The following is a 22,725-nucleotide window of genomic DNA, read 5'->3' on the forward strand; positions in this document are numbered from 1 at the left end:
ATGCTAGCAAGCAAGCTAGAGATAACGAGGTTAGTTCAATCAGGGAGGATGGGGCGCTGTTCTAGCAGTAGAGGTGTGAAAACCAAGGGAGGAGAAACTGGTTCTGTAATTGACAAGCCATTCACAGTCTTTGTTTAGTCCAGAGCTGATGTTGTCAAATTTGCAGATGAACTGAAGCTCAGCACTTTCTCTTTGAAATCTGGTCCTGAAGTTTTTTTTGCTGGAGGATGGCCACCTTAAGGTCTGCTATAGTGTGGCCAGGGAGGTTGAACAGAGGAGTCTCAAACTTAACAGTGCAGTTTTGTGAGTGCTTGGCAATTCTGAAAATCAGGCACAACATTAATTTTTGCAAAATATTACCCAAGGGGAAAATTTATGCTTAAATATTAGGCTTAAACTAAGTAACTCTTATTTTCTTGTGAACTTCCACAGATTTTGATTTTTGCTGATATAAAGCTTACTTAAGATATATGATACAAGTTTTCCTTCTACTGTGAAATAACTGGATAAATTAGGTTAATAGCCTACTACAGACAGCATGGCTGGTTTTTTTGCTCCTCTTTCTTAAACCCGTACTTTGTGGTCACATTAAACTTCTAATAAAATAGTCTGGACCAAACCAAAAAGAATGGTTTCTCGAGGCAAAACTGAAGTGGATAGTCAAATGTTAAAATGTAGTTGTACTGGACCCATGAACAGCTAATTGTGGCCTTTGCCATCAGATTCTTGCTTCCTGTTTACAGAACTCTTGAAATCTCCACAGAACCTTGGGATTTTTTCCAATTAGGGAATGCGTGGCTTAGACACTTCGAGCTGTTTAAACAGCAGGTGATGTACTTCCCTCATCCCTTTGATTTAGAGCCAAAATATTATGGATAACACACAATTTCTGATTGAGTAGGAGGTAGGGAAATTAAATTTAGACTTTTGTAAATGGAATGGGTTTAATGTAATAAACAGAAGAGCAGTAGATTGGTACACAGAATAAGGAGTGGTGTTCTATAAACACAAATATCTTTCATACAAAACAGTGGATTTTTTGGTACTCGTCCATTCCTTTCAAATGTGGCCAAGTTTGAGGAATGCAGACTTGAGAGTAAATGTTTGTGCCATCTCACAGGCAGGAGATTCAGACTATCCACATGGAAATATTATAAATTGTAGTTTAGAGTTTCTTATAAAGTATTAAAGAAAACCCTTTGAAAACTATAAACAGAATCTGATGCTTTTCAGTCCTAGGAGGCAAAAATATTTTCAAATTTTTGTTGCCTAGGTTGCTGTATTAATGTATTTTAGGGTATAGTTTGTACATGAAATAACGGATCTGCTCTTGTCAATTATCATTGGAAAACATTTATATATCATTTTGGATACACTTAACTATAACATTAAATAATTCAATGGAAAATAACTAAATAGGGGTGGGGTTATAGCTCAAGTTCGTTAATAATATCCATTATCTGAGACCTTGTGTAATCTGAATTCAGTCCAGGGAATAGAACAGAAATGGCATTAGCAATGGTGATGGACAATCTCTTGATGTCAGAGGATGGTGGGAAGACCTCTATTCTCATATTCGTTGACCTTTCTGTAGCATTTGTTCATGATACTTCTGTCCCATCTGAGGGCAGTTGCTGAGGTCAAGGGAAAGGCAGTGAAATTGTTTGAGATCTTCGTGGAGGGATGCCCCTAAAGGGTTTGGATGGGGAACTGCAAGTGAGATGGCATCTGGTGGCAAAGGTGCAGAGTCTCACAGGATCAATTCTCTTTTAGCTCTTCTTCAATACTTACCTTCAACCACTGGCAGAAATGGTGAGAGAGCGTGAACACAAGTGTGAAGATGATGCGTAAGTCTGCCTAATCTTTGCACTGTGACAGTATCATTAGACCGGACTTGCCAGTTGCCAGTCTGAGATTAATTCATGAATGAATACTACTTGGCCGAAGTCGAATCCTCAGAAACTGGAGATCATGCTTACTGGAGAAGGAAAACACGTGGAGGACTGAACACTCCTGAATTCTTTAAGTACACCAAGCTCTTGCAGACTAGCTTCTGCAAGTAAAACATTCTACCTTCTATGGCTGGCTGGCTGACTACACCCTACTCTGGTGGATGATACTTTGACTTCAGTTGTTGCATTCCCTTGTTGCTCCTGACTTGACTACACCAAAGCATTCTACCCTGGTTATGAAAACAGCAGCTATTTGGAAACCTCAACTAATACATAATACAGCTGCATGCTTCAAACCTGTCCTTTGTGGTCTCTGCTGGCTTTCCGTACAGTATCACATCAAATTCAAGATCTTGGTCTCTGTCTTCAAGGTATTTTATGATTTGGGCTCAGAATATTTAAAATCACCTAAAGTGCTGGGATGAAGATCATGACTGAGAACACCATTCCTCAGGTACAAGGTAATGGCTTGTATGGTAAGAGTAAGACTCCCACAGGATTTAATAATGTTAATTTCAACACCTTCTGTTCCAAATCCAAGGAGTATTCTATTGACCTTGCTTTCACTAGAGCTTTTACATTTATACACTCATGTACAAGTCATCCTCTCCCTGGAGGGAGAGAAGGAGAACTGACTACTGATTACCCATTCCTGGCTGGCCAAGTTTTGGAATCTAATTTCCTGATTTAGAATGGGAATTAAACATGTAATGATATTGTTATTTCAGAGTCTTATAGAGAAAAATGTTTAGAAAAATTGATCAATTTTGTCTACATCACTAGTTATCAGGATTTCTTGGTTAGTTTTTTGGTTGGTTTTGTTTAGTTTTGTTTTTTATAGTTGACGTGAGTTACAGATGATCTTGTAACTCATGAATCATGGTGGAAAAATTCCATGAATGATTTATGAGAAATTATCTTCAGTTTAAAAAAAAAAAAAGAACCTCCACATCAGTATATTCATTAAAATTGGCTACTGCCTAGTCTTTTGATGGGAGGATTTAGACACCCATATTGAATTCCTTAAATAGATTTTTAACTTTTGTTTATAGTTCAAGTGTGTTTTTCACTCTAAGTGAAATATTAATTTCACCCGTGTAAAGGGGCCAGCACAGGGCCTGTGCAGCACTCAAATTCCTATTAAGTCTAGTGACTGGTCTTCAGCAAGAAGAATTTCATCCTCTGTGCTTTCCACACTATCACTTCCATGAATATTTAGGGGTGTTTGCAAGCGCTTAACTTAGGCATTGCTCTTTGACAGTATAATTTATATTGCATATATCCTTTTAAAAAAAAGCTGTCGTGCCATTAACATTCTTGAATACTCTCAAATACTAGATCATAACTGTTCTATAAAGTAAACATTTTGGGCCGGAAGTGGGGAGAACAAACAAGTTTTAGCAAACTGATCTTCAGTGTCCTGACCACATCTGTGTGGACCATCCTGTTGAAATCTCTCTTCTCAGCAATCATTTTGTGACTGTGCCCCAGACACCAGTAGCAAATAATATTTAGCAAAGTAGACTGAAGACATAAACTTGAGCTATGAACACTAAATGTAATTGACTCACCTATAGTGCTTAAGAAGATGTGTTGCTGATTGTTTATGGAGATTCAGGTACAGTAAACCTGGTTGTATTTTGATGTCTGTAATGACATTTCAGTTGCTAAGATTGCACCTTCCTAAAGAGAACTTCAGGAGGATATCTCAAAAAGCCAAGCAAACTCTGACAGGAAAATCTGACGAAAGAACCTTGCAAACCCCACTCTAGGGAGAAGGGTTTAATGTTTTTTTGAGCTCCCAGGATGGGAGTTCTCCCAATAGCACACAGGTCATGGTGATTGATGGGGAAAAGATCCATGCTCAGATAGCCACTCAACTGCCAGGGGACAAAGTTACACGGTATAGCCACTTCCTAGCTTTGCCATGGGGCCATCCCACCTCCCAGAACCTTTGCAGCATCCATGGTGGTCTGGAGTGGGGAAAAACTGCTATAGAGGCATTTCTACCCCTTTCCCATGTGAGCAGGGGGAGATCCTACTGAGGAAAGGCTGTACCAGTCCTAGAGTGAGAAAAACATACTACATATTAACAGTAAACGTACTCTACATATTTTAAGTATATATACTTTTTTAAAATAAAGTTAAGATTGTAAACACCCCTTTGTGGAATAAAACTGGCTAAAAAATTAATAGAAGCAATACAGACTAAAACATTTTGAACGTGTGCTCCAGGAGAAACTTCAGTTAACACCTTATTAAACTCTAATGGTTGATGCAAGGGGTTGGAGTAGATGAGCCAGGTGGTCCTTCCCAACCCTCTTATGGTGGCTAGTGATTCCTTTTTTAAAAAGAGAATGGAAATACTGTCTTCATTTTCTCCATGAAACTCATTAGTTGGTTTAAAGTCTTTGATTTTTGGAATTTGGAAGCCTATAAAAACCTAGTAAAAAGTACTCAGTGTTTCTAGGTTGCTATTAAAAACAAACATCCACCTACATTATTAATATGGAAAGGAAAAACTTAAAGTGAAGAGCTGGGGTCTGTCAGTACTTACTCCATGCATTGGTAAGTGTGCTCTGAAAGCCCACAACCCAGCTTATTTGCTGAGCTCTGTAGCTTACTGCCATGAAAATGAAATCACCAAAGGGCCAAGGGGTCCTGTGAGAGCTTCCAGCCCAACTGGTAAAGAAGCTAACAGCTCTCCTTTTCTTCAGCCCAGAATCTAATTAATAAATTTAACTGTAAAACTGGAAATCTGGAATTCTAGCCAAGATCCTCTTTTGTCCTCATAAGTATTCACCATCACAACAGCATTGTTTAGTTATCTGTGGGTATGTCTTTCTGTTTGTGTTTTTTTAAATATCCCTCCAATGCAGTTGTGGGCAACCTGCGGCCCATGGACTGCACGCGGCCCATCAGAGTAATCCGCTGACAGGCTGCCAGACAGTGTTTACATCCCGGTGGCTGCGGTTTGCCATTCCCAGCCAATGGGAGCTGTGGGAAGCGGTGGCCAGCATGTCCCTGCGGCCTGTGTCGCTTCCTGCAGCTCCCATTTTCCAGGAACCATGAACTGCGGCCACTGGGCGCTACAGGCAGCCATGCAAATGTAAACAAACTGTCCGGTGGCCTGCCAGTGGATTACCCTGACGGGTCACATGCGGCCCGCAGGCTGCCCACCACCGCTGTAATGTAATATATAAGGACAGGTAGATACCATGTGTGTACATATCAAATATAAGAAGTAGAACAGTGAAAGCTTTAATAAAATGTGTTGTTACGACCTTCATCATTTGCTTAAGACAAAGAGTATACAGCTCCTTAAATGAAATTCTCTCTCTTTAGAATCACTCACTGTTCTTGTGGGTTTTGTTAAGATTTTTGCTGACACTAGAGAGCATTTTAAAAATACCTTTCTGTGTGTGCTTTAGCAGGCCTTGGTTCTACTTCTGTATTGAAGGGTCTGTGTATGGTTCTCCTAAATGAACGTGTATTTTGAATGGCATGCACTATATTCAATAATATAAATGTCTTTAAAAATCTAACATGAAAAGTCTCAAGGAGAATGTAAATTTTTGCTGTAGCATCTTTAAAAATCCAACTTATTTTAAATTGCTGTGGTAGTTTCAGCTGTTTCTTTGTTTTTTTTTGTTATTCTAAAATTTAGAGATCTGTGGATCCAGATGCTTTCTTGGATTTAACAAATGAAGGTGCATGAAATCAAAATCTGACTCTCCATTTAGTGTGTATTCATATCAATTACCTTTATCAAAGATACCCTGTATGGCTTTAGCACTACATTTAATATGATGCATAGCATCAGCATAGACAGGGAAAATTACTTCATCTCAATTTGAGGTGTGCACAGGCTTAGTAAGTCCAGTCGCGTAGTAGAAAATTAACATCCTTGTGGACTAATGGCCTCTGAACCTTCTTTAGTAACATAATAAAAACATATTTAAAACTGGGAAGTATTACTTTGTTTGCACTCTATCAGTACTGCTTAAAAGTTTTGCCACTCCAGTGCTTATACCTTTCCATAGTAAATGTTTACATCCAAATTATAAAGAAATAAAATGTTAATTACAGTGGAGCTAGTAGTAGTTCCTGTAGTATGCAAGACAGTAGATCTAAATACAATACACCCGATGGGGGACCGGCTAGTCCATGGAGCTGGTAACAGTAAATGGAACACTGCTTTTGCCTTAGAATGGATTCACCTATCAGCTGTCATCCAATAGCAGATCTTTAATGCTCTAAATGAAGAGTTGGCACCAAGCCTGGGATTCTAATAGGCAGGTCCCCACCATCACCAAATACACAACAATTGGGCACTCTTTTTGTCAATCTTGGCAAAGACTAAGTTTTAAATGAACTTGGAAACTAAGTTGCCAATCCTAGATACCTGTCGCTCCAGGGCAGAGCTGAAGTCTGAGGCAAACCAGAAGGGTCAAGTATCGTGTCCTTGCACTATTGTATATCTGTTCTGTGGATCAAGCTCTGGTGGTTATAATCTAACAACCTTTCATAAATATTAGAGTCCACTTAATTGGTTGGTTATCTACACGGTTTCATTTTACAGACAGAACTTGCTTGTCATGTAGTTTCTGAGAGGAAACCTCTCTGCTTTAGCATTCTGATGCTCAGCCTTAGCTTGAATTCAGTGGGAGTAATAGTGAGTCCTGAGCTGTGAAAATTGGGTCGCTTATTTTTTGGAAGCTGTTATTAGCTTAAAAGAATAAGGCACACAGATATATGTAAGAAATCCCTTCATAGCACTTCCAAACTGTCAAATCGGAATAAAATGCTGAATTATTAAATTCTGAAGTTAGGTTAAGTTGGTGATAATGTCCATCATGGTAAAATATAATTTATGTATCTGTTGCGTAAAGCTACTGAAGGGCACCTTGTCTTTTCACAGGGGTGGGTTGTTATATTCAACGGCTTGATTCATCAGGTTTATATTTTTGGATACTGTATGCAAAATTCTTCCTCCTTATGCCAGCATAAACCTGTGTTGATGTATGAGAGCAGAATTTGTTCCTATTGCTTTTATATTTGCAGTTTGCAAACCAGTGGCCCAAACAGAGGTTTGCATAGCATCTGCATCTTTCCACTATAATAAAATATATTTTCAGGCAACCAGTATAGAATACATTTACTAAAGTCTTAATTTCATGTTAAGATATGTGCAAAGAGCCCAATATGGATTAAGCAAAGTCAATGCGGGTATTCTGAGGTCCTATCCTTTTAGTAACACATCATGGTGAATATAATATACAGGATAAAATTTAAGTAAAACACATTTCAAGTTTTCATGTCTTTTAAAACTTCTAAAAATAGCTGAACAAATATGAAAAATGCGCTGCCAAGTGTTCCTTTTAATTGCGGTTCATGTGTCCCTTAGCAGTCTGTACTCCTCTTTTCTCCCTAATGTCTTGCTTGCAACAGATGCTGGTTTTAGATCTAAAAGGATAAAATATGTTCTAAACTTTAAGTTCAGGAAGCGTTGAGGGCACTCAGCATTTTACAAAGTCAAGTCCCTTGTGCATAGCATGAACATGTATAGGATTAAAACAATTTCAAGATCCTCTTTATATCAGTGGTTTTAGATAGCTGACCCTGATGTGTGTGGTATCAAACCTATCTAGCATCCAACATAGCTTGACTAAGCAGATGGAACTCTTCATGCACACTGTCTTTATGGCCGTTATAAAATACGTGCAACTCCTTTAGCACAGCTGTAGTCATGTAGTAATATGAGAAAATAAGTGTACCTATCCAAAAATGTTTTAAATACAGAAATATGAATGTATTCTTTCCTCTTTTTAATTAGATGAATAAGAAACATTCTCTACCTAAACAATTTGCAGTAAGGATATGTTCGAGTGATGGTCCCTATTGTATTCCCCTAAGAGCAGTGTTTCCCAAACTTGGGACAACGTTTGTGTGGGGAAAGCCCCTGGCAGGCTGGGCTAGTTTGTTTATCTGCTGCGTCCGCAGGTCTGGCCGATTGCAGCTCCCACTGGCCGCGGTTCACTGCTCCAGGCCAATGGGAGCTGCTGGAAGTACGTCCCTCGGCCTGCACCGCTTTCAGCGGCTCCCATTGGCCTGGAGCAGCGAACCGCGGCCAGTGGGAGCCGCGATCGGCTGGACCTGCGAACGCGGCAGGTAAACAAATGGCCCTGGCTCGCCAGGGGCTTTCCCTACACAAGCGGCATCCCAAGTTTGAGAAGCACTGCCTAAGAGCCAATTAGCCTGACTCTGACAGTACCCACTAGAGGAAGTGCAGGACACTTAAGAGAAGTCTCATAGGGTTACTGATGAAAGAATTGAGGAGCTCTGAACTGTTGTGCGGGGGGGGTCGGAGCGGGGGTAGACCTTGCACTTGGGTGCTGGTGTATATCTCCAGTGATCACAGAACATTCCAAGGCTCACAGACATGAGAAGAAATCACATAGAACACCAGACCCATCAGTCCCGGCTACTGAGCTGTGTACCCCTTTTGTATTGGTACTGCCAACATCAAGGGAACCTTTAGTTCTGAGACAGTCCTCTGCTCCGGTTCTGGCTTCAGTTCCAACAACAGAGCACATGCTGCTGACACCAGAGAGGCTTCAAATGGCACCCAGACCTCATGAACCATTTTCCTGGGAAGATGTGAGTTCACCACATGTCCTGGTGCACTCTCCTCCTAAAAGAGTACTCTCTCCTGCGTTGGACTTACCTCCTTCAGCTAGTGTTCCTGACCACTCCCCTATGATTCACCCGGATCTGGTGGTACCATCGTTTGAACAGTGGTCTGATTTCTCAGCATCCGAGGACTGAGAGAGACCCAAAATCAACTGCTCCCATACCATTGCCATGAATATCTGAAGGCTTCACCGGCTCAGTGGCATTACCCTCCCTTTCTTCAACACTAGCCTGTGCAGATGACCCAGTCCTGCAAACACTTGCTTAACTTTAAGACAATGGGACTATCCATATGTTTACAGTTAAGCATGTACAGAGTTTTTGCAGGATAGGGTCTGTAACGTAGCTAACTGTATGAGGCTGTGTAGTGCAACTCTTTGGGATGGCAGTTTCAGCTTAAGGAAATCTTCAACCACACATCATTGGTACCAATTTTTAAATATTTTTATATTATTTTAAAATCACTTCATAAAGCTCTTGTAAAGCACATACACAGTTTGGAGCTTCCACGTTCAGCCATTTTTTAGTTCCCTCTCCCTCACTTCCGTGAGGAAAATGGTGTTTCATTTTAATTGTTTTGTTCCACTTTCCAAGAACTTCAAACCAGTTACACTTTTTTTTTTTTTTTGCTAAAGTTTTAAAAAAAAAATCACATTTTGGGCACAGATTGAGAACGGAAAACTGCAGGCCCAAAGTCGAGTTTCTTAGGATCATACATGAATGAATTAGAAGCTAATGAAAACCATTTTGGAACTTCTACTATAATAGTCCACATGGAGCAACCACTCTATATATTTTTAAATTCAAACAACTCAGAGCAGGCTTTTGTGGAAAAAAAACCCCCAAGTGTACTGTTTCTCCTTTCTCCTGCTTTACTTGTAGGCCAATAAGTGTACCTGGGGTAAAGGAATGTACTGTAACTTTGACTGAGACTCCAAGTAAGTTCCAGCAAACAAATCCCTGTGAAAATGAAAAAGGTCTAGGGAAAATGTAGCATTAAATGTTTTGGCACTAATTCTATAACAAGGAAAGAAATCTACAGCTGGGGCACTTATTACGTGGGAACACAACTTTACATGAATTATTCATGCTGCTAAAATTTGGCTGGCTGCTGGATAACAATTCTAGGTGCAGATAAAGAAGGTGAATTTACTTGGGAAAGTAAAGACGTGGCTGGCTTAATTTGCGAACATTTCTTTCGTATACTGGTTTTAAGTGCTGAAGGATGAACATTTCTGAAAAGTGAATGCTGAAGGCACAAGAATGTTATGAGCTATAATGGCCACACTAAGTGATTATACGGAGTTAGGTAACTTTTATTACCAACACAGTTACGCTTTACTACGTACCCATCTTCACTTAGCACTGAACAGCCCTGTCTTGCAGTAATACAGATTTTGTTTGTTTTTTTAATATTTGTTTCTGTGCCGCTTAATAAATCAAGGTTCAACAATAATATATGAATATCAAAGGTATTTTTTACTTTGACAAAATAATCTAAAGTGAACAAGGCACTCTGGTTTCTAAGAGGAGAACTTGAAATTCTTCCATATCAAATCGTAATGACTAGCTAGATGTTCACTGTGGTTGTATTGTACTGTATTTTTACAGTATTTTAACTCTAGTTAAAGTATGGGGTGTAGAGGTTTTTTTTAAAAAAACAAAACATTGTTTGGAGATGGCCCAGTAACCAATAGTTTGATGGAATAGTAAGTGAGGCTATTCTTCAGACAGTATGGATCTCAACCAGTTTTAGTATTTTGAAACAACACAATTTATTTTATTTTAATGCGAAACACCTCCATGGAGGGGGGGAGACCCATTTTTGTGTGATGCATACTGCATTAAGTGTCCAAATTCTGCCAGGCACTGAGCATCTCCTAGTATGTTACTGAGCTTTCAACTTCCATTTTAGTTAGTGGTTGAGGATGCTACGTCCATTGCAGGATCAGGATCAATGAGCTAAATTCTACCCTCAAATACTCATGTGGAACTTTTATTTAAGATAATGTGCTCACATGCATCTAATAGCAGAATTTGACTCTAATTATGTTACCCATGTTTTGACATTTCAGTGTTCAATATCTTTGCAGTGCTATGTAACAATGAATTTGGTTTTTGTTAACTGATACTTGTGTGAATCCTACTGATGTCTAGACCCCTTATGCTGAAAAGTGAAGTTACTTTGACACTGGAAATTTTGGAGTCCAATGTTAATGAGAAAGCAGTTTCTCTTTATCTACTGTGGTAATTTAAGGACACATACACTATCTAAATATTAGACATTTAAAAAAATATAGCCCATTGTTTTTCTAAAATTCAATCCTAGAGTCTAAATTTTTTTTGCAAGCACATCTATTTGAATGTGCAAAAAACTGACATCCAAATACTTTGCATTGCAAACATGGGGCTTTAGCTGGTGCATTTGTAAAGACTATTAAAAAACTTACTATATGCAGTAAAGCTGTCTTCCACCATTGATCCACAATACAGGAACGTCAAAAAAATAAAAATAAAAAAAAATAAGGAAACTCGGATGTGTTGTTTCATATGGAATGACTTATTACAACACCAGACACCAGCTGTTCGTTAATTGTGATAGTGCTAGCATCATGCCTATCACCAGCAAATGCTACTTTCTGTTAGTAAGATAAAAATGAGATGCATAGGCAGTGCTTTTGTAAAGGATTGCTGCATTTGTCATCAGAGTAAAGTCACTTGGCCTTCAGCTTTATATTTTACAGCACTACCCAGTGTGCTATAATCATGTGGAACTGGACTGCCTGCTGCATTCTGTTGAATTATAACATAACATTTTGAACTACTCTAGTTAATGGGAGTGTCAGTGTTTTCATTTAAACAATAACAAAAAAATTCCAAATTTTACATCTGCAGGGCAATAGCAGGAAAATATTCCTTTCAAAATTTTTTGTCTTACAGTGCCATTTTTCAGTTTAGCATTTTCCTATTAAGTGCACATACTGCATAACTGGGCTTTTGCTGGAGTAGTTCAGAGACCTCTGCCTGCTCAGTACTATGGCAAACACCATTAAAAAGCCTTTTTAACCTTTTACTAAAGATACAGAAATACAAACACTTGAAATATAAAGTAAGGCTTTCATTTTAACAACATACTTATGCAAGCAGCTTCACATCCAACTTCAGAGCCTTCTAGCTCAGCATGGGTACCGAATACTTCCACCTTGGCTAGGAATGCCCCTGAAGACATTGTGGTGTCCTCATCCCCTGCCAAGGAGATTGTCAGAGGAAAGACACCAATCCCCCTCTCCAGTGCCAAGGAAATAGCACATTCCTCAAAGACGGAACGATTGAAATCTCCAGGTACCATCTACTAGCAGAGCATTGGATATGGAAGGTAGGGTGTCAGTGTGGCTCCCTGGTACCAACCTCTGTTTCTTCCCTCCGGGCCTTCAAGACTGTCCCCTGATGAGATGCCAACAACCTTGGTGCAGCAACAGCTGGATTGTGGTAGCCACTTGGTGCTGACTGCTCCTGAAGCTTCAGCAGTTTTCCTGGCTCAAGTACCTATAAGGGACATTTGTAAAGCTGCAACATGGTCATCAATGCATACTTTTACAAGTCACTATGCTATATCTCAGCAATCCAGAGATTACGCAAAATGTGGATGAGCAGTTCTACAATCACTGTTAAGATAGACTCTGAAACCCACCTTCCTGCAGACTGACCTGCTTGTGAGTCACCTGAAGTGGAATGCACATGTGTAATCACTCAAAGAAAAAATGGTTATGTAACTGTTGTTCAACATGTGTTGCACATGTCCATTCCACGACCCACTGTCCTTTCAATAAAAATATAATATAATTAATAAAGGAGATGTACCTATCTCATAGAACTGGAAGGGACCCCAAAAGGTCATCGAGTCCAGCCCCCTGTCTTCACTAGCCAGACCAAGTATTGATTTTGCCCCAGATCCTTCTATGTCGGAGTCTCTAGCCAGTAAGAAGAAACTAAGGAGGACAGGAGGCAGCTCTGCCATTTATACCACTGGACTGCAGCACAAGAGTGCTAAAAGTGCATGCACTGCCCCGACAGCTGGCTCTAAGGGAAAAATGTTTGGCTCTGGTGCACTGGGCAAGCACTTGAAGTGGAATGGACGTGTGCAACATATCTCAAAGAAAAGTTACAGAACACATTAGTAACCATTTTTGTAAGGTGTCTTTCTGTTCTTGTGTTGATGCTTATAAGGCAGAATATTCTCAGTAACGCAGATTCTAGCAGACTATTCAGGGAAACAATCACACAGTGCTGTAAAATAGATAAAGTAAATAAACTGGAAAAATGGCAGAAATGTCCCCAACTGTATTCAGATATGAAAATCTTCAGTATTACTTCTAAATATGAAAGGACCACAATGTTCAGACACTCGGTTTTCAGTTTGATAGTCTCTCTCCAATGGTAATTTGTTACTCAACTCTGACAATAAACTGCAGTTTAGTTTTTAATTCACTTGATGTGAGAATAAATGGATATAGACTCATAAAACTAAAATTTTCAGATTCTTTACCTTAAATATAGACTCTTGTAATATATTTTGGCTTATTTTTGTTTAAGATGCTGGTACGTATGACATGATAAAATGACTAATTTTCTTTAGCTTGATGCACTAAGGCAGTGGTCCCCAAACTTTTTACCTTGTGTCCCGCAGATCCCTCCAGTGGGTGTGGATCCCTGTTCATGGATCCTGTTGGAAGGCACAGCACCATTGGTCAGGACTAGAGCTGGGTGGCGCTACCCCTCGGGGGTGGGGGGCTAGCCTAGGCCCTGCTGCGCCCTCCCCCCCAAAAATATTCCTTCGTAGGGGGGCGTGCCCCACAGTTTGGGGACCTCTGCTCTAAGGTGTTTAAAGATAAAAGTATAAAACCAAAAATATGTATGGTACACCCCAAATATGTATGGTACACAAATGCTCTCAGAGCTAATATCTGATCTCAGACACTCTAATATAAATCTAGAGTAGTTTCCTTGAAATCAAGGAAGTTGCTCTGCATTTACATTGGTGTAACTGATATCAGAAACAAATCTTGATAACTATACTTATGTCATTGTATACATGTATACACATAGGCATAGGTTTTTTAACACATTCTAGGGCCCAGTTCTGCCATCTGATCTGCCTAGGGTAGACCGCCACATCCCCATGGAGCATCTTAGACTTCATTGGAACTGCATAGGCGTAAGAGCCTGCCCTCATTAATCCAGTGACAGGTTTGAGACTTTACTTTTTACATGTCATATGGGACGGCAAATTGTTCTAGAAATACTGAATTTTTTAGGAAGTGGTGCAGACTAGCCTTAAACCCAAATATATTGATTTTATTATATTATATATAATATAGTGATTGATTTTATTATATTATCAACCAATTATGTTTAGTTAGCATATGAGGAGATGGAGAAGATGGTAACTTTTGGAGTTAGATACTGTCTGAATTTGCACAACACTTATCACATTTGAGCCCCAATTCTGAATGGACTGTAGGTGCTACCTCAGTGAGAATCAGTGGTGAAACGAAGGGCCTGTCTGTATGGGGATGATTTCTAAAGTGCAATAAAGTGTTATACATTAATTGGTTGGTGTAGACCTTGCTCGATGTTCCCTAACTTGCTTTAGCATAATGTTGTTTGAAACAGCACTACGTTAAAGCATACTCCCTATGGACTCCTCTGGGCAGGGATGAAAGTTGGCAGTTAAGGCAGTGTAGTATAAGTGTCACTTTAACACTGTGTTTCTCAGCTTTCTATCACTTGTGTCTTTTATTGTAACCATAACACTTTCATGTAAGGGGACCTAAATTCCACATTTCTTGGTTTCCCAGCACAGCTTTTGTATTCTGGAAGGTACCATTGAGTGCTTGCAACCTTAATTGTGTGTTATTGACATTTAGAAGTGGTGGGGGAGGAATGGGTTATTAGTGGCATAGGAAAAATCACAAATTAGAATAAACAACATTTAATACTTATGGTGACTTAAAAAATTCCCTCACTTCTTGGAGTAAATGTAGTTTGGTCAAACATCAGTTTGGTTTTGTCTGTTTGGTCTCCTCAGTTGTGATAATCCTCCTTAAATCACAGGATCCTACATGTCACCAACTTGAGATGGACCCTGCGTCAACTGAAATTAATGGCAAAACTTTAATTTCAGGGGGAATACAATTGGGCTCCTGAGATCTGATACTAAAGTCTGAGCACCTGCAACTTCCACTGAAATTGAAATATTCAAGTCACCCACAGAATTTCATTACTAGAAATATTTGTGTTAAATGCTGTATCTTCTTATTTGTTTGAAATATATTCTGAGATAGTAAATCAAAGCTTTGCAGTTGTGCACCAGATAGCCAAACAAGAGGATACTAAATGACCTTGAAGAGCTGATCAAAGCTTATCAGTCGGGTGTTTTTATGTATGTTCTTATCCTTTAACCTGGTTGTATTTCCATTCTGAAGAAAATAATAAATATTCAACCCTTCATGCTAAAGCTGCCTTGGCATTTCTCAATGTTACTTTTACCACGTAGACAATGTGGGAGTCTGGGTCTTGCTGACCCATCGAGTGAGTACAACATTTACCCATCAGAAATAATGGCAATTCTCGATAGAGGAATGAAATTGACATTTATATAGAAATATTATCATGACTTGGCTCTTCCGCCCTAGGTGGCAAGTATAAAGGGGCGGGGGTGGAGGGTAGGCAAATTTAAAAAAACATCCTTTTGCAAGTAACAACTCCTTCCTTACCTCCCACTTCTACCTAGGTTCACCTTTTCTAGCCAGTGAAGATGGTGTACTTGGTGGAGTGATAGTTCTTCGATCTTGCAGATGTTCTGCAGAGCCTGACTCTTTACCAGAAAAGCAGACTCTACTAGGTAAGAAGATTTTTGTATAGTTTTATTGTGAACAGGAGGTGCTAAACTCACGAACCAAGCAAGGGCTGAAATAAAAATCATGTGTACTACCACCCATAAATAGGAATATTTGGCATAAAAGAAAAGCATTTGTCATTGAAATACAGGAATGCTCTGGGGGAGGGACAGAGTGGAAGTTGTAAATAATTTTTGTTTTTGAAAAGTATGGGTGAGACCATGCCTCTTAAATTGCCATTTGTGAACTTAAATGTGATTTGTATTGGTCTATGGAGCCAGAGTCCTTTTTAGTGAGAGCGTAGATAATAGTAGTAGTAATTTCATTTTAGTTGCTTGGATTCTTTTTTTAAAATATTTTTAAAACACTTTCTCCCAATATAGAGCATCACATTTCTGGTAAAATAAAATGCATGCACATACATCCTGCTGTTAAAGCTGCTCAGTGCATTGCATGCCAAAATGTGCTATGTAAGAATGTTTACCTCTTCTTTCTCAGAGACCAAAACGTATATCACATGTGTATCACATGCATCTGACAAAGTGGGTATTCACCCACGAAAGCTCATGCTCCAATATCTCTGTTAGTCTATAAGGTGCCACAGGACTCTTTGCTGCTTTTACAAAATGTGTCTGATGGTTTGGAACATGGTCTTGAAATTTGGCAGGGTCTCTAGACTCCTAGGGTCAGAAATTCCTTTTGCTACCCACATGAAAATCCATCCAGATAAGCCACAGTACTGACATTTACATGTGCACAATAGGACTTGACATGTTTGCTCCTGAAACGCCTAATTATTCAGTCTACGCTGTGGACTTCCCCCATGCTGTGCCTGCAGACAGATGTCACAAAGACAAAATGAGTCATTATCTTCTTCCTGCTACTACTGCATTTCTCCCATTAAAATACTTTTTGCACTAGGAGAATTTGCACTGGTCTGGGAACCAGAGGACCATATGTTTGTCTTGCCTTCTCTGCTGTTTGGTAATAAAATCTGTGCACCCTTGCAGCTTCATTGTTCCTCTGGAAGGGAGACACATCTCATGATTTTACAGAATGATTAATGGTCACTTGTGGCAGAAGTGGGAATAGAACACAGAGACCAAATCTTCCACTCCTGTTCCAGCCCCTTTGTGCTGCCTGAGCATTGCAAAAAGGGTAGAATCTGGCTACAGCTACCAAGTTGATAATTGCTTCATCAGAAGGTAACTTTGTGTTAGTGATCCTGGCTACTACACTGGCACTTTCCCTCTGCACCCCAGTGTAGAAGCCAGGAAAGGGGAAATGGGAGAAGGTGGGGCAGCACATTTCTGCTCATTCTGTGCCAATAGACAGTTAGGGTATGTCTACACTACAGGATTATTCCGATTTTACATAAACTGGTTTTGTAAAACAGATTGTATAAAGTCGAGTGTACGCGGCCACACTAAGCACGTTAATTCAGCGGTGTGTGTCCATGTACTGAGGCTAGCGTCGATTTCCAGAGCGTTGCACTGTGAGTAGCTATCCCATAGTTCCCTCGCCCATTGGAATTCTGGGTTGAGATCCCAATGCATGATAGTGCAAAAACAGTGTTGCGGGTGATTCTGGGTAAATGTCGTCACTCATTCCTTCCTCCGTGAAAGCAACGGCAGACAATCATTTCGCGCCTTTTTCCCTGGATTGCCCTTGGCAGCGGCCATAGCAATGGCAACATGAAAGCCATTTTGCTTTTGTCACTGTACCGTATCTGTGTACTGGATTGCATACGAGGCGGGTACTGCGTGCCTACCAGCAATTATTTGCATTGCAGGGTAGCAGAGATGGTTACAGTCGTTTCTCGTACTTCTTCTGTGCCATTGCGTTAAATTGGCGATGAATGACGGTATCAGTCTTCTGTATATTGTTGCTGTCACTGTGTGCTTCCTCTGGCCTTAGCTGAGTCGGCCGCGGCGCAACACAAATAATGGGAATGACTCCCGAGTCAATCCTTTCTTGGTTATCTAGGAAATGAGTTTAGATCTGCCTAGAATATGGGTAGTTGTCTTAGACCAGTTGTATCAGGAAAACCATAGGCACAGCCGCTCTGTGTCAATCCGCAGAAATGCTGAGCTGCATGCCATTCATGGGGGATGCCCTGCAACACCCCCGTTGATTCCTTCTCGCCCAACCTTTCTGGTCCGAGCGTGTCCCCCATTTGTGTGGATGAAATTATAAAGGATCGGCATAAGAACACCGACTTTTTAGTGAGATAAAATGAGGAGACGGCCGCCTTCCCTCCTCTGTGGTATCCAGCGTACAGATCTTTTTCTTTAAATGAAGGCGGGACAGCTGATGGAATCACCCCAGTTGCTATGATGAGCGCGTTATCAGCATTTCTGTACCACGACCGGGAATGACAGAGTCATTCCTATTTTACCAGGCGTCCCGGCCGACCTCACCTGATGCAGCCAGGAAGATCACGGCTATGAATGCAGAGTAGCATCATCTGTACGTCGGCACAGGGAGGCAGAGGGAGAGCAGGATGCTGGCTTATTCTTGCGTAGGCATCCAGTCTACATCAGCATGCAGTAGATTGGCATGACATTATAAAAAGTCAAGAACGATTTTGTTCCCATTTTCTTCACGGGAGGAGGGGGTTAACATTGACGACTTACCTGAAACACCCGGAACAATTGTGCGTATTGACCTACAGGATTGGATATAGCAAGATGCAGTGCTTTGCGGAGACTGCAGGGACTGTTGTATGGGTTCCTCTTACCTCTCCCTCGCCTTCCCTTCCGTGAGCGTGCCGTTTGATTCTTTGGTTTCGCATTATTTGTACACAACCACTGTGCTGTGGCTCTGCTCATCCTAGCTGGCGATTTTTTCTACTATTCTCATTTCATCTTCTGTAACGAGGCCTGTGTAGAACAGATTTGTTCTCCCAACAGCATGCAATCCGTATCTCTCGTACGCCCATGCTGGAGCTCTTTTTGGATTTGGCGCTGCGCTGCCAACTGTGGCTGATCAGGCTCCTGCGGGCAAACAGAAATGAATTCAAGTTCAGGGGTCTTTTCTTGTTTCGGTCTGTGATACCGAGTTCAGTTGCTGTCAGAGCATGTCTAACCGTGCATGGGAATACCGCGGGACCAAAAACTGTCGATTGGCGCCGACGATAACCCAAGACGATATGGTAATACCGATTCAGCGCTAACTCGCTCTCGTCGGTGAGAGTAACAGAAAACCCTGGTTTAAAAAGAGCCCTTTATATCGCTATACAAGGGCCTCGTCTGTGTGGAGGGTGCAGCGTTAAAATCGGGTTTAAGCTGCTTAATCAGTTAAACGCACTACGTATAGAACCCAGGCCTCAGCTGTAGTCCTTAAGCAAGAGGTCAAGCTAGTAATATAAGTAAGCAGTAGTTAATATAATTTAGTGTTAAGCTGGAACGCTTTGAGAATCAGAGCGTAACAATCAAATATTACTCTTAGAAAGAACCTGCAATGATGTACTAGATATTTACTGTTGCTGGCTATATCATATGTAAATCATGGAATTTACATTATTGTCCTTTTTAAGCGGGGCCAAAGATAAGTCTTATTGCTGACGTAGCATGGGCCAGTTATGTCTTTTAATTCAATAGTAGAGTTTTCCATGAACATTTCGTGACAAGGGGGACTGTTCTTGATCTTTAGAAGACCTTCTGACATTATACCAGGCTATAGACCGGGTACAGCGTATGGCACGTTGCTGAAGGTGGCACGCGAGCTGATTTCAGTGACTTTACTTTCCTGGTTCCTGGCCGAACCCGTTCTGGGGTAACCCTGCATTTTTAAATTTGAATTTAAAGAAGTTTCTCATAACATTTTTAACACCTTATTTTAACTTAACTTTACATACAACCATACGTTATTCCGGATTATAGACTTATAAACTATTATAATGTATTACTGGCATGTGAAACCTTAAATTAGAGTGAATAAGTGAAGACTCGGCACACCACTTCTGAAAGGTTGCCGACCCCTGCTATAGACCCTCACCGAATTTCTGAATCAATCCTGTAACTTCTGACTGAGCTAATTTCAAACCTACGTCTATACTACAGGCTAGGGCTGTGATTCCCTGCTTGCGTACACATACTCAACTCGCTCTCATCTGAGCTAGCATGCTAAAAATATAGTAGCGTAGCCATGATGACAAAGGCAACAGCGACATGCTCAGCGGCAGTGATGGTACAAGCACTTAGTAGGTACCCACGAGGTTCAAGCTGGTTTGTACTTGGTTTGGCTAGCCTATGTCATCACTGCTGCTAACTGTGTTACTGTGGCAGTGCTACTATTTTTAGCATGCTAGCTCAGACAACAGCGAGCATTAAGTATGTGTACGTGAGCTGGAAATCACACTCATAGCATATAATGTAGACACAGCCGGTCTGAATTTGTCTATTTTAAACTTCTAACCGTTGGATCTCATTATACCGTTTTCTGCTATTAATATCTTCTCTACATAGGCTCAGCTTAATCTTTTCTTGGGTCAACTACATTCATGGAGCTTCAGCCTTGTACTACAAGATGTGTTTTCAAGGCCTAAAATTATTGTAGCTCTTTTCTGAAACCGTTCTGATTTTTCAACCTCTTTTTTGAAGTGGGTTTGCCAGAAGTGGACAAAATATTTTGGTAACTGTTTTGCTAAAGCTGTATGCAGAAGTAACATCACCTCTCCACTCTTACTTCATAGTCACCTGTTTATGCATCCAATGATTACTTTAGCCCAGGGAGGTAAGAGTCTATTGGTTATTTGCCATGATCTCAAAGTCTCTTTGTTTCAGTACATTTAGAATACAGCACGTTCGTCGGAAGATTTTTATCCTAGCAACACTCAGTGGGTCTGCTGGGCGCCCCCTGGAGTGGCACTGCTATGGCGCCGGATATATACCCCTGCCGACCCAACTGCCCCTCAGTTCCTTCTTACCACCCGTGTCAGTCGTTGGAACAGTGGAGTGCGGTTGTACTGACCTCCACCTCCCTAGCTACTCGTAGTTCTCTAGTTATTTTTTTGTATATATAGTTCAAAGTTATATAGTTTTAGTTAATTTTTATCGTTCATAGTTAGTGTATAGTTAACAGCGGTTCGGGGATTAGCCCCTTTCCCGCACCCGATGCTGGGGCCCATGCCCGGTTCACCGGGTTTCAAACCGTGCTCGGCTTGTCATAAGCCGATGCCGACAGGAGAACCACACGACTCCTGCCTTAAGTGCCTCGGGGGAAACTCACCTGACAGATAAGTGTCGCATTTGCAAGGCTTTTAAGCTGAGAACAAAAAAGGAGCAGGACTTTCGGCTAAAGCAGCTCCTCATGGAGGCGGCTCTTACCCCTCTGCCTTCAGCACCGAATGCTGGTCAATTGGCGGGCAGAAGCACCTCCTCGGCACTGGACTGTGCTGGTACTGCCAAGGCCTCTTGGCACCGGCTGTCGCCGGCACTGAGGTCGACTTGGCACCGCTCCCTCTCCCCGAGGTCAAGAAAGCCTAAGACTCCTGTTGCTTCTGTGCCACCTGCACCGCAGCCAGCGAGCTCATCTAAGTCGGATCGCCCGGCACTGACACCTGCCGTGGCATTGACGACGTTGGCACCGTCGATTCCGGTCCCACAAAGACCGTCGAGTCCAGTGCCTGTCAGCTCCCTGGCGAGCCATGGTTGAGCTTACTATTCCATCCACGCCGGAGACATTCTCAACAGCGAGGGATCTGATTGCCATGACAGAGTCGACGCTGCCTCAACCCCGGGCACCACTGGTGCAGGTAATACAGTCTATTGGTAAGCCTACCTTGATAAAACCATCCTCTGTTGGCACAGCAGAGTGGCACCGTTCACGATCACAGTCCCGTAGACTTTCCAGGTCCCGTCGGCGCTTCTGCTCCCGACGCCGCTCGCAATCCCGGTACCGTTCTCCTCGGTACCAGTCGCACTCGCGGCACCAGTCGGTATCCCATTCGCCGGCCCGCTACTCTCGGCACTGTTCCAGCTCCCAGCACCGCTCCAGGCACTGTGACTCCCATAGCCGCTCCCGACGTCGAGCCTCGAGATCTCAGTCAACTTCCCGGCACCGCTCTGGTTGCAGGTCCCGATCTCGTTCCCAGTACCGGTATGCCTCCCAGTACCGGTCCCTGGTGCCGAGTAGAGCAAGGTCCGCTAGAGACAGAGACTCTGCCCAGGGCTTTTCAGCACCTCCGTGGCCATCCAGACACGGATCAGTGTCGTCCCACACGGACAGCTCTTAAGCTCAGGATTGCGATTCTGATATGCCCACCAGAGTCTTCCAAGAGACCCAGGCCCAGGACCAAGGACCCCATCAGTGGTCTTTCTGGACACCTTGGGCGTACCACCAGGCCCAAGGCGTACCAGTAGTTCCATCCCGCTCTGTCTCATCAGAGCACCGAGTGCCAGAGGCAATGGTTAGACGTCCCCCTCCGACTGCTACAGAGGAAGCCCCAGTTCACCCACCGGACTCCCAGCTTCCACTGGAGCAGGAGGTCGCCCAAGAGCAAGAGGCCACGCAGGACCCGCTCGTCGCCGGCATCTCCTGTTCCTCTTCTCCAGATGAGGCAGTGGCAGGAACATCCTCCTCGGGCCGTCCTCCAATCGACCTGAGAGCCCATCGGGACCTCCTGAGGAGGGTAGCACTCAATATGAACCTCCAGGTGGAGGAGGTTCTGGAGGTAGAGGACCCGGTAGTGGATATTCTATCAGCGGATGCCCTCACTAGAGTGGCCCTACTGTTTATTCGGATCATCCAGGCGAATGCCGATAGTATATGACAGTGCTCAGCCTCTATCTTTTCTGCGGCCAGGGGAGTCGAGCGTAAATATATGATGCCCTCTAAAGGTTATGGGTACTTGTATGTCCGTCCTCCTCCCTGCTCACTAGTTGTCCAGTCCGTTAATGAGAGGGAACGCCATGGCCAGCAGGCGCCAGCCCCGAAATCAAAGGAGGCTAGGCGAATGGACCTACTCGGCCGCAAAGTGTACTCGGCAGGGACCCTACAGCTCTGGGTGGTAAATGAACAAGCCTTGCTTAGCCACTATAATTATAACACCTGGGTGGTGGTGGGTAAGTTTACGGAGCTTCTCCCTCAAGACTCCGCCAAGAGTTCGCTACCCTCTTGGAGGAAGGGAAAAACGTGGCCAGAACTTCCCTCCAGGCCTCGTTGGATGCAGCAGACTC

At 42.1% G+C, this 22,725-nt stretch overlaps 1 protein-coding gene across 5 annotated transcripts in view; it reads left to right on the plus strand.

Annotated features, from left to right (window-relative positions):
* TASP1 (taspase 1) overlaps positions 1-22,725 on the plus strand; it is a 167,191-nt gene that overhangs the window by 102,072 nt on the left and 42,394 nt on the right. For 4 of the 5 annotated variants that reach the window (XM_032789844.2, XM_032789847.2, XM_075064482.1 and 1 more), the window contains one exon: positions 15,439-15,549. In XM_032789844.2, the coding sequence (XP_032645735.1) occupies positions 15,439-15,549 (111 nt within the window). Of the gene's footprint in view, positions 1-1,773; positions 2,324-15,438; positions 15,550-22,725 lie in introns of those variants that run through there. The other variant, XR_004374991.2, reaches the window with a different exon arrangement.

The sequence above is a fragment of the Chelonoidis abingdonii genome, chromosome 3 (assembly GCF_003597395.2).
Source record: "Chelonoidis abingdonii isolate Lonesome George chromosome 3, CheloAbing_2.0, whole genome shotgun sequence".
NCBI lineage: Eukaryota > Metazoa > Chordata > Testudines > Testudinidae > Chelonoidis > Chelonoidis abingdonii.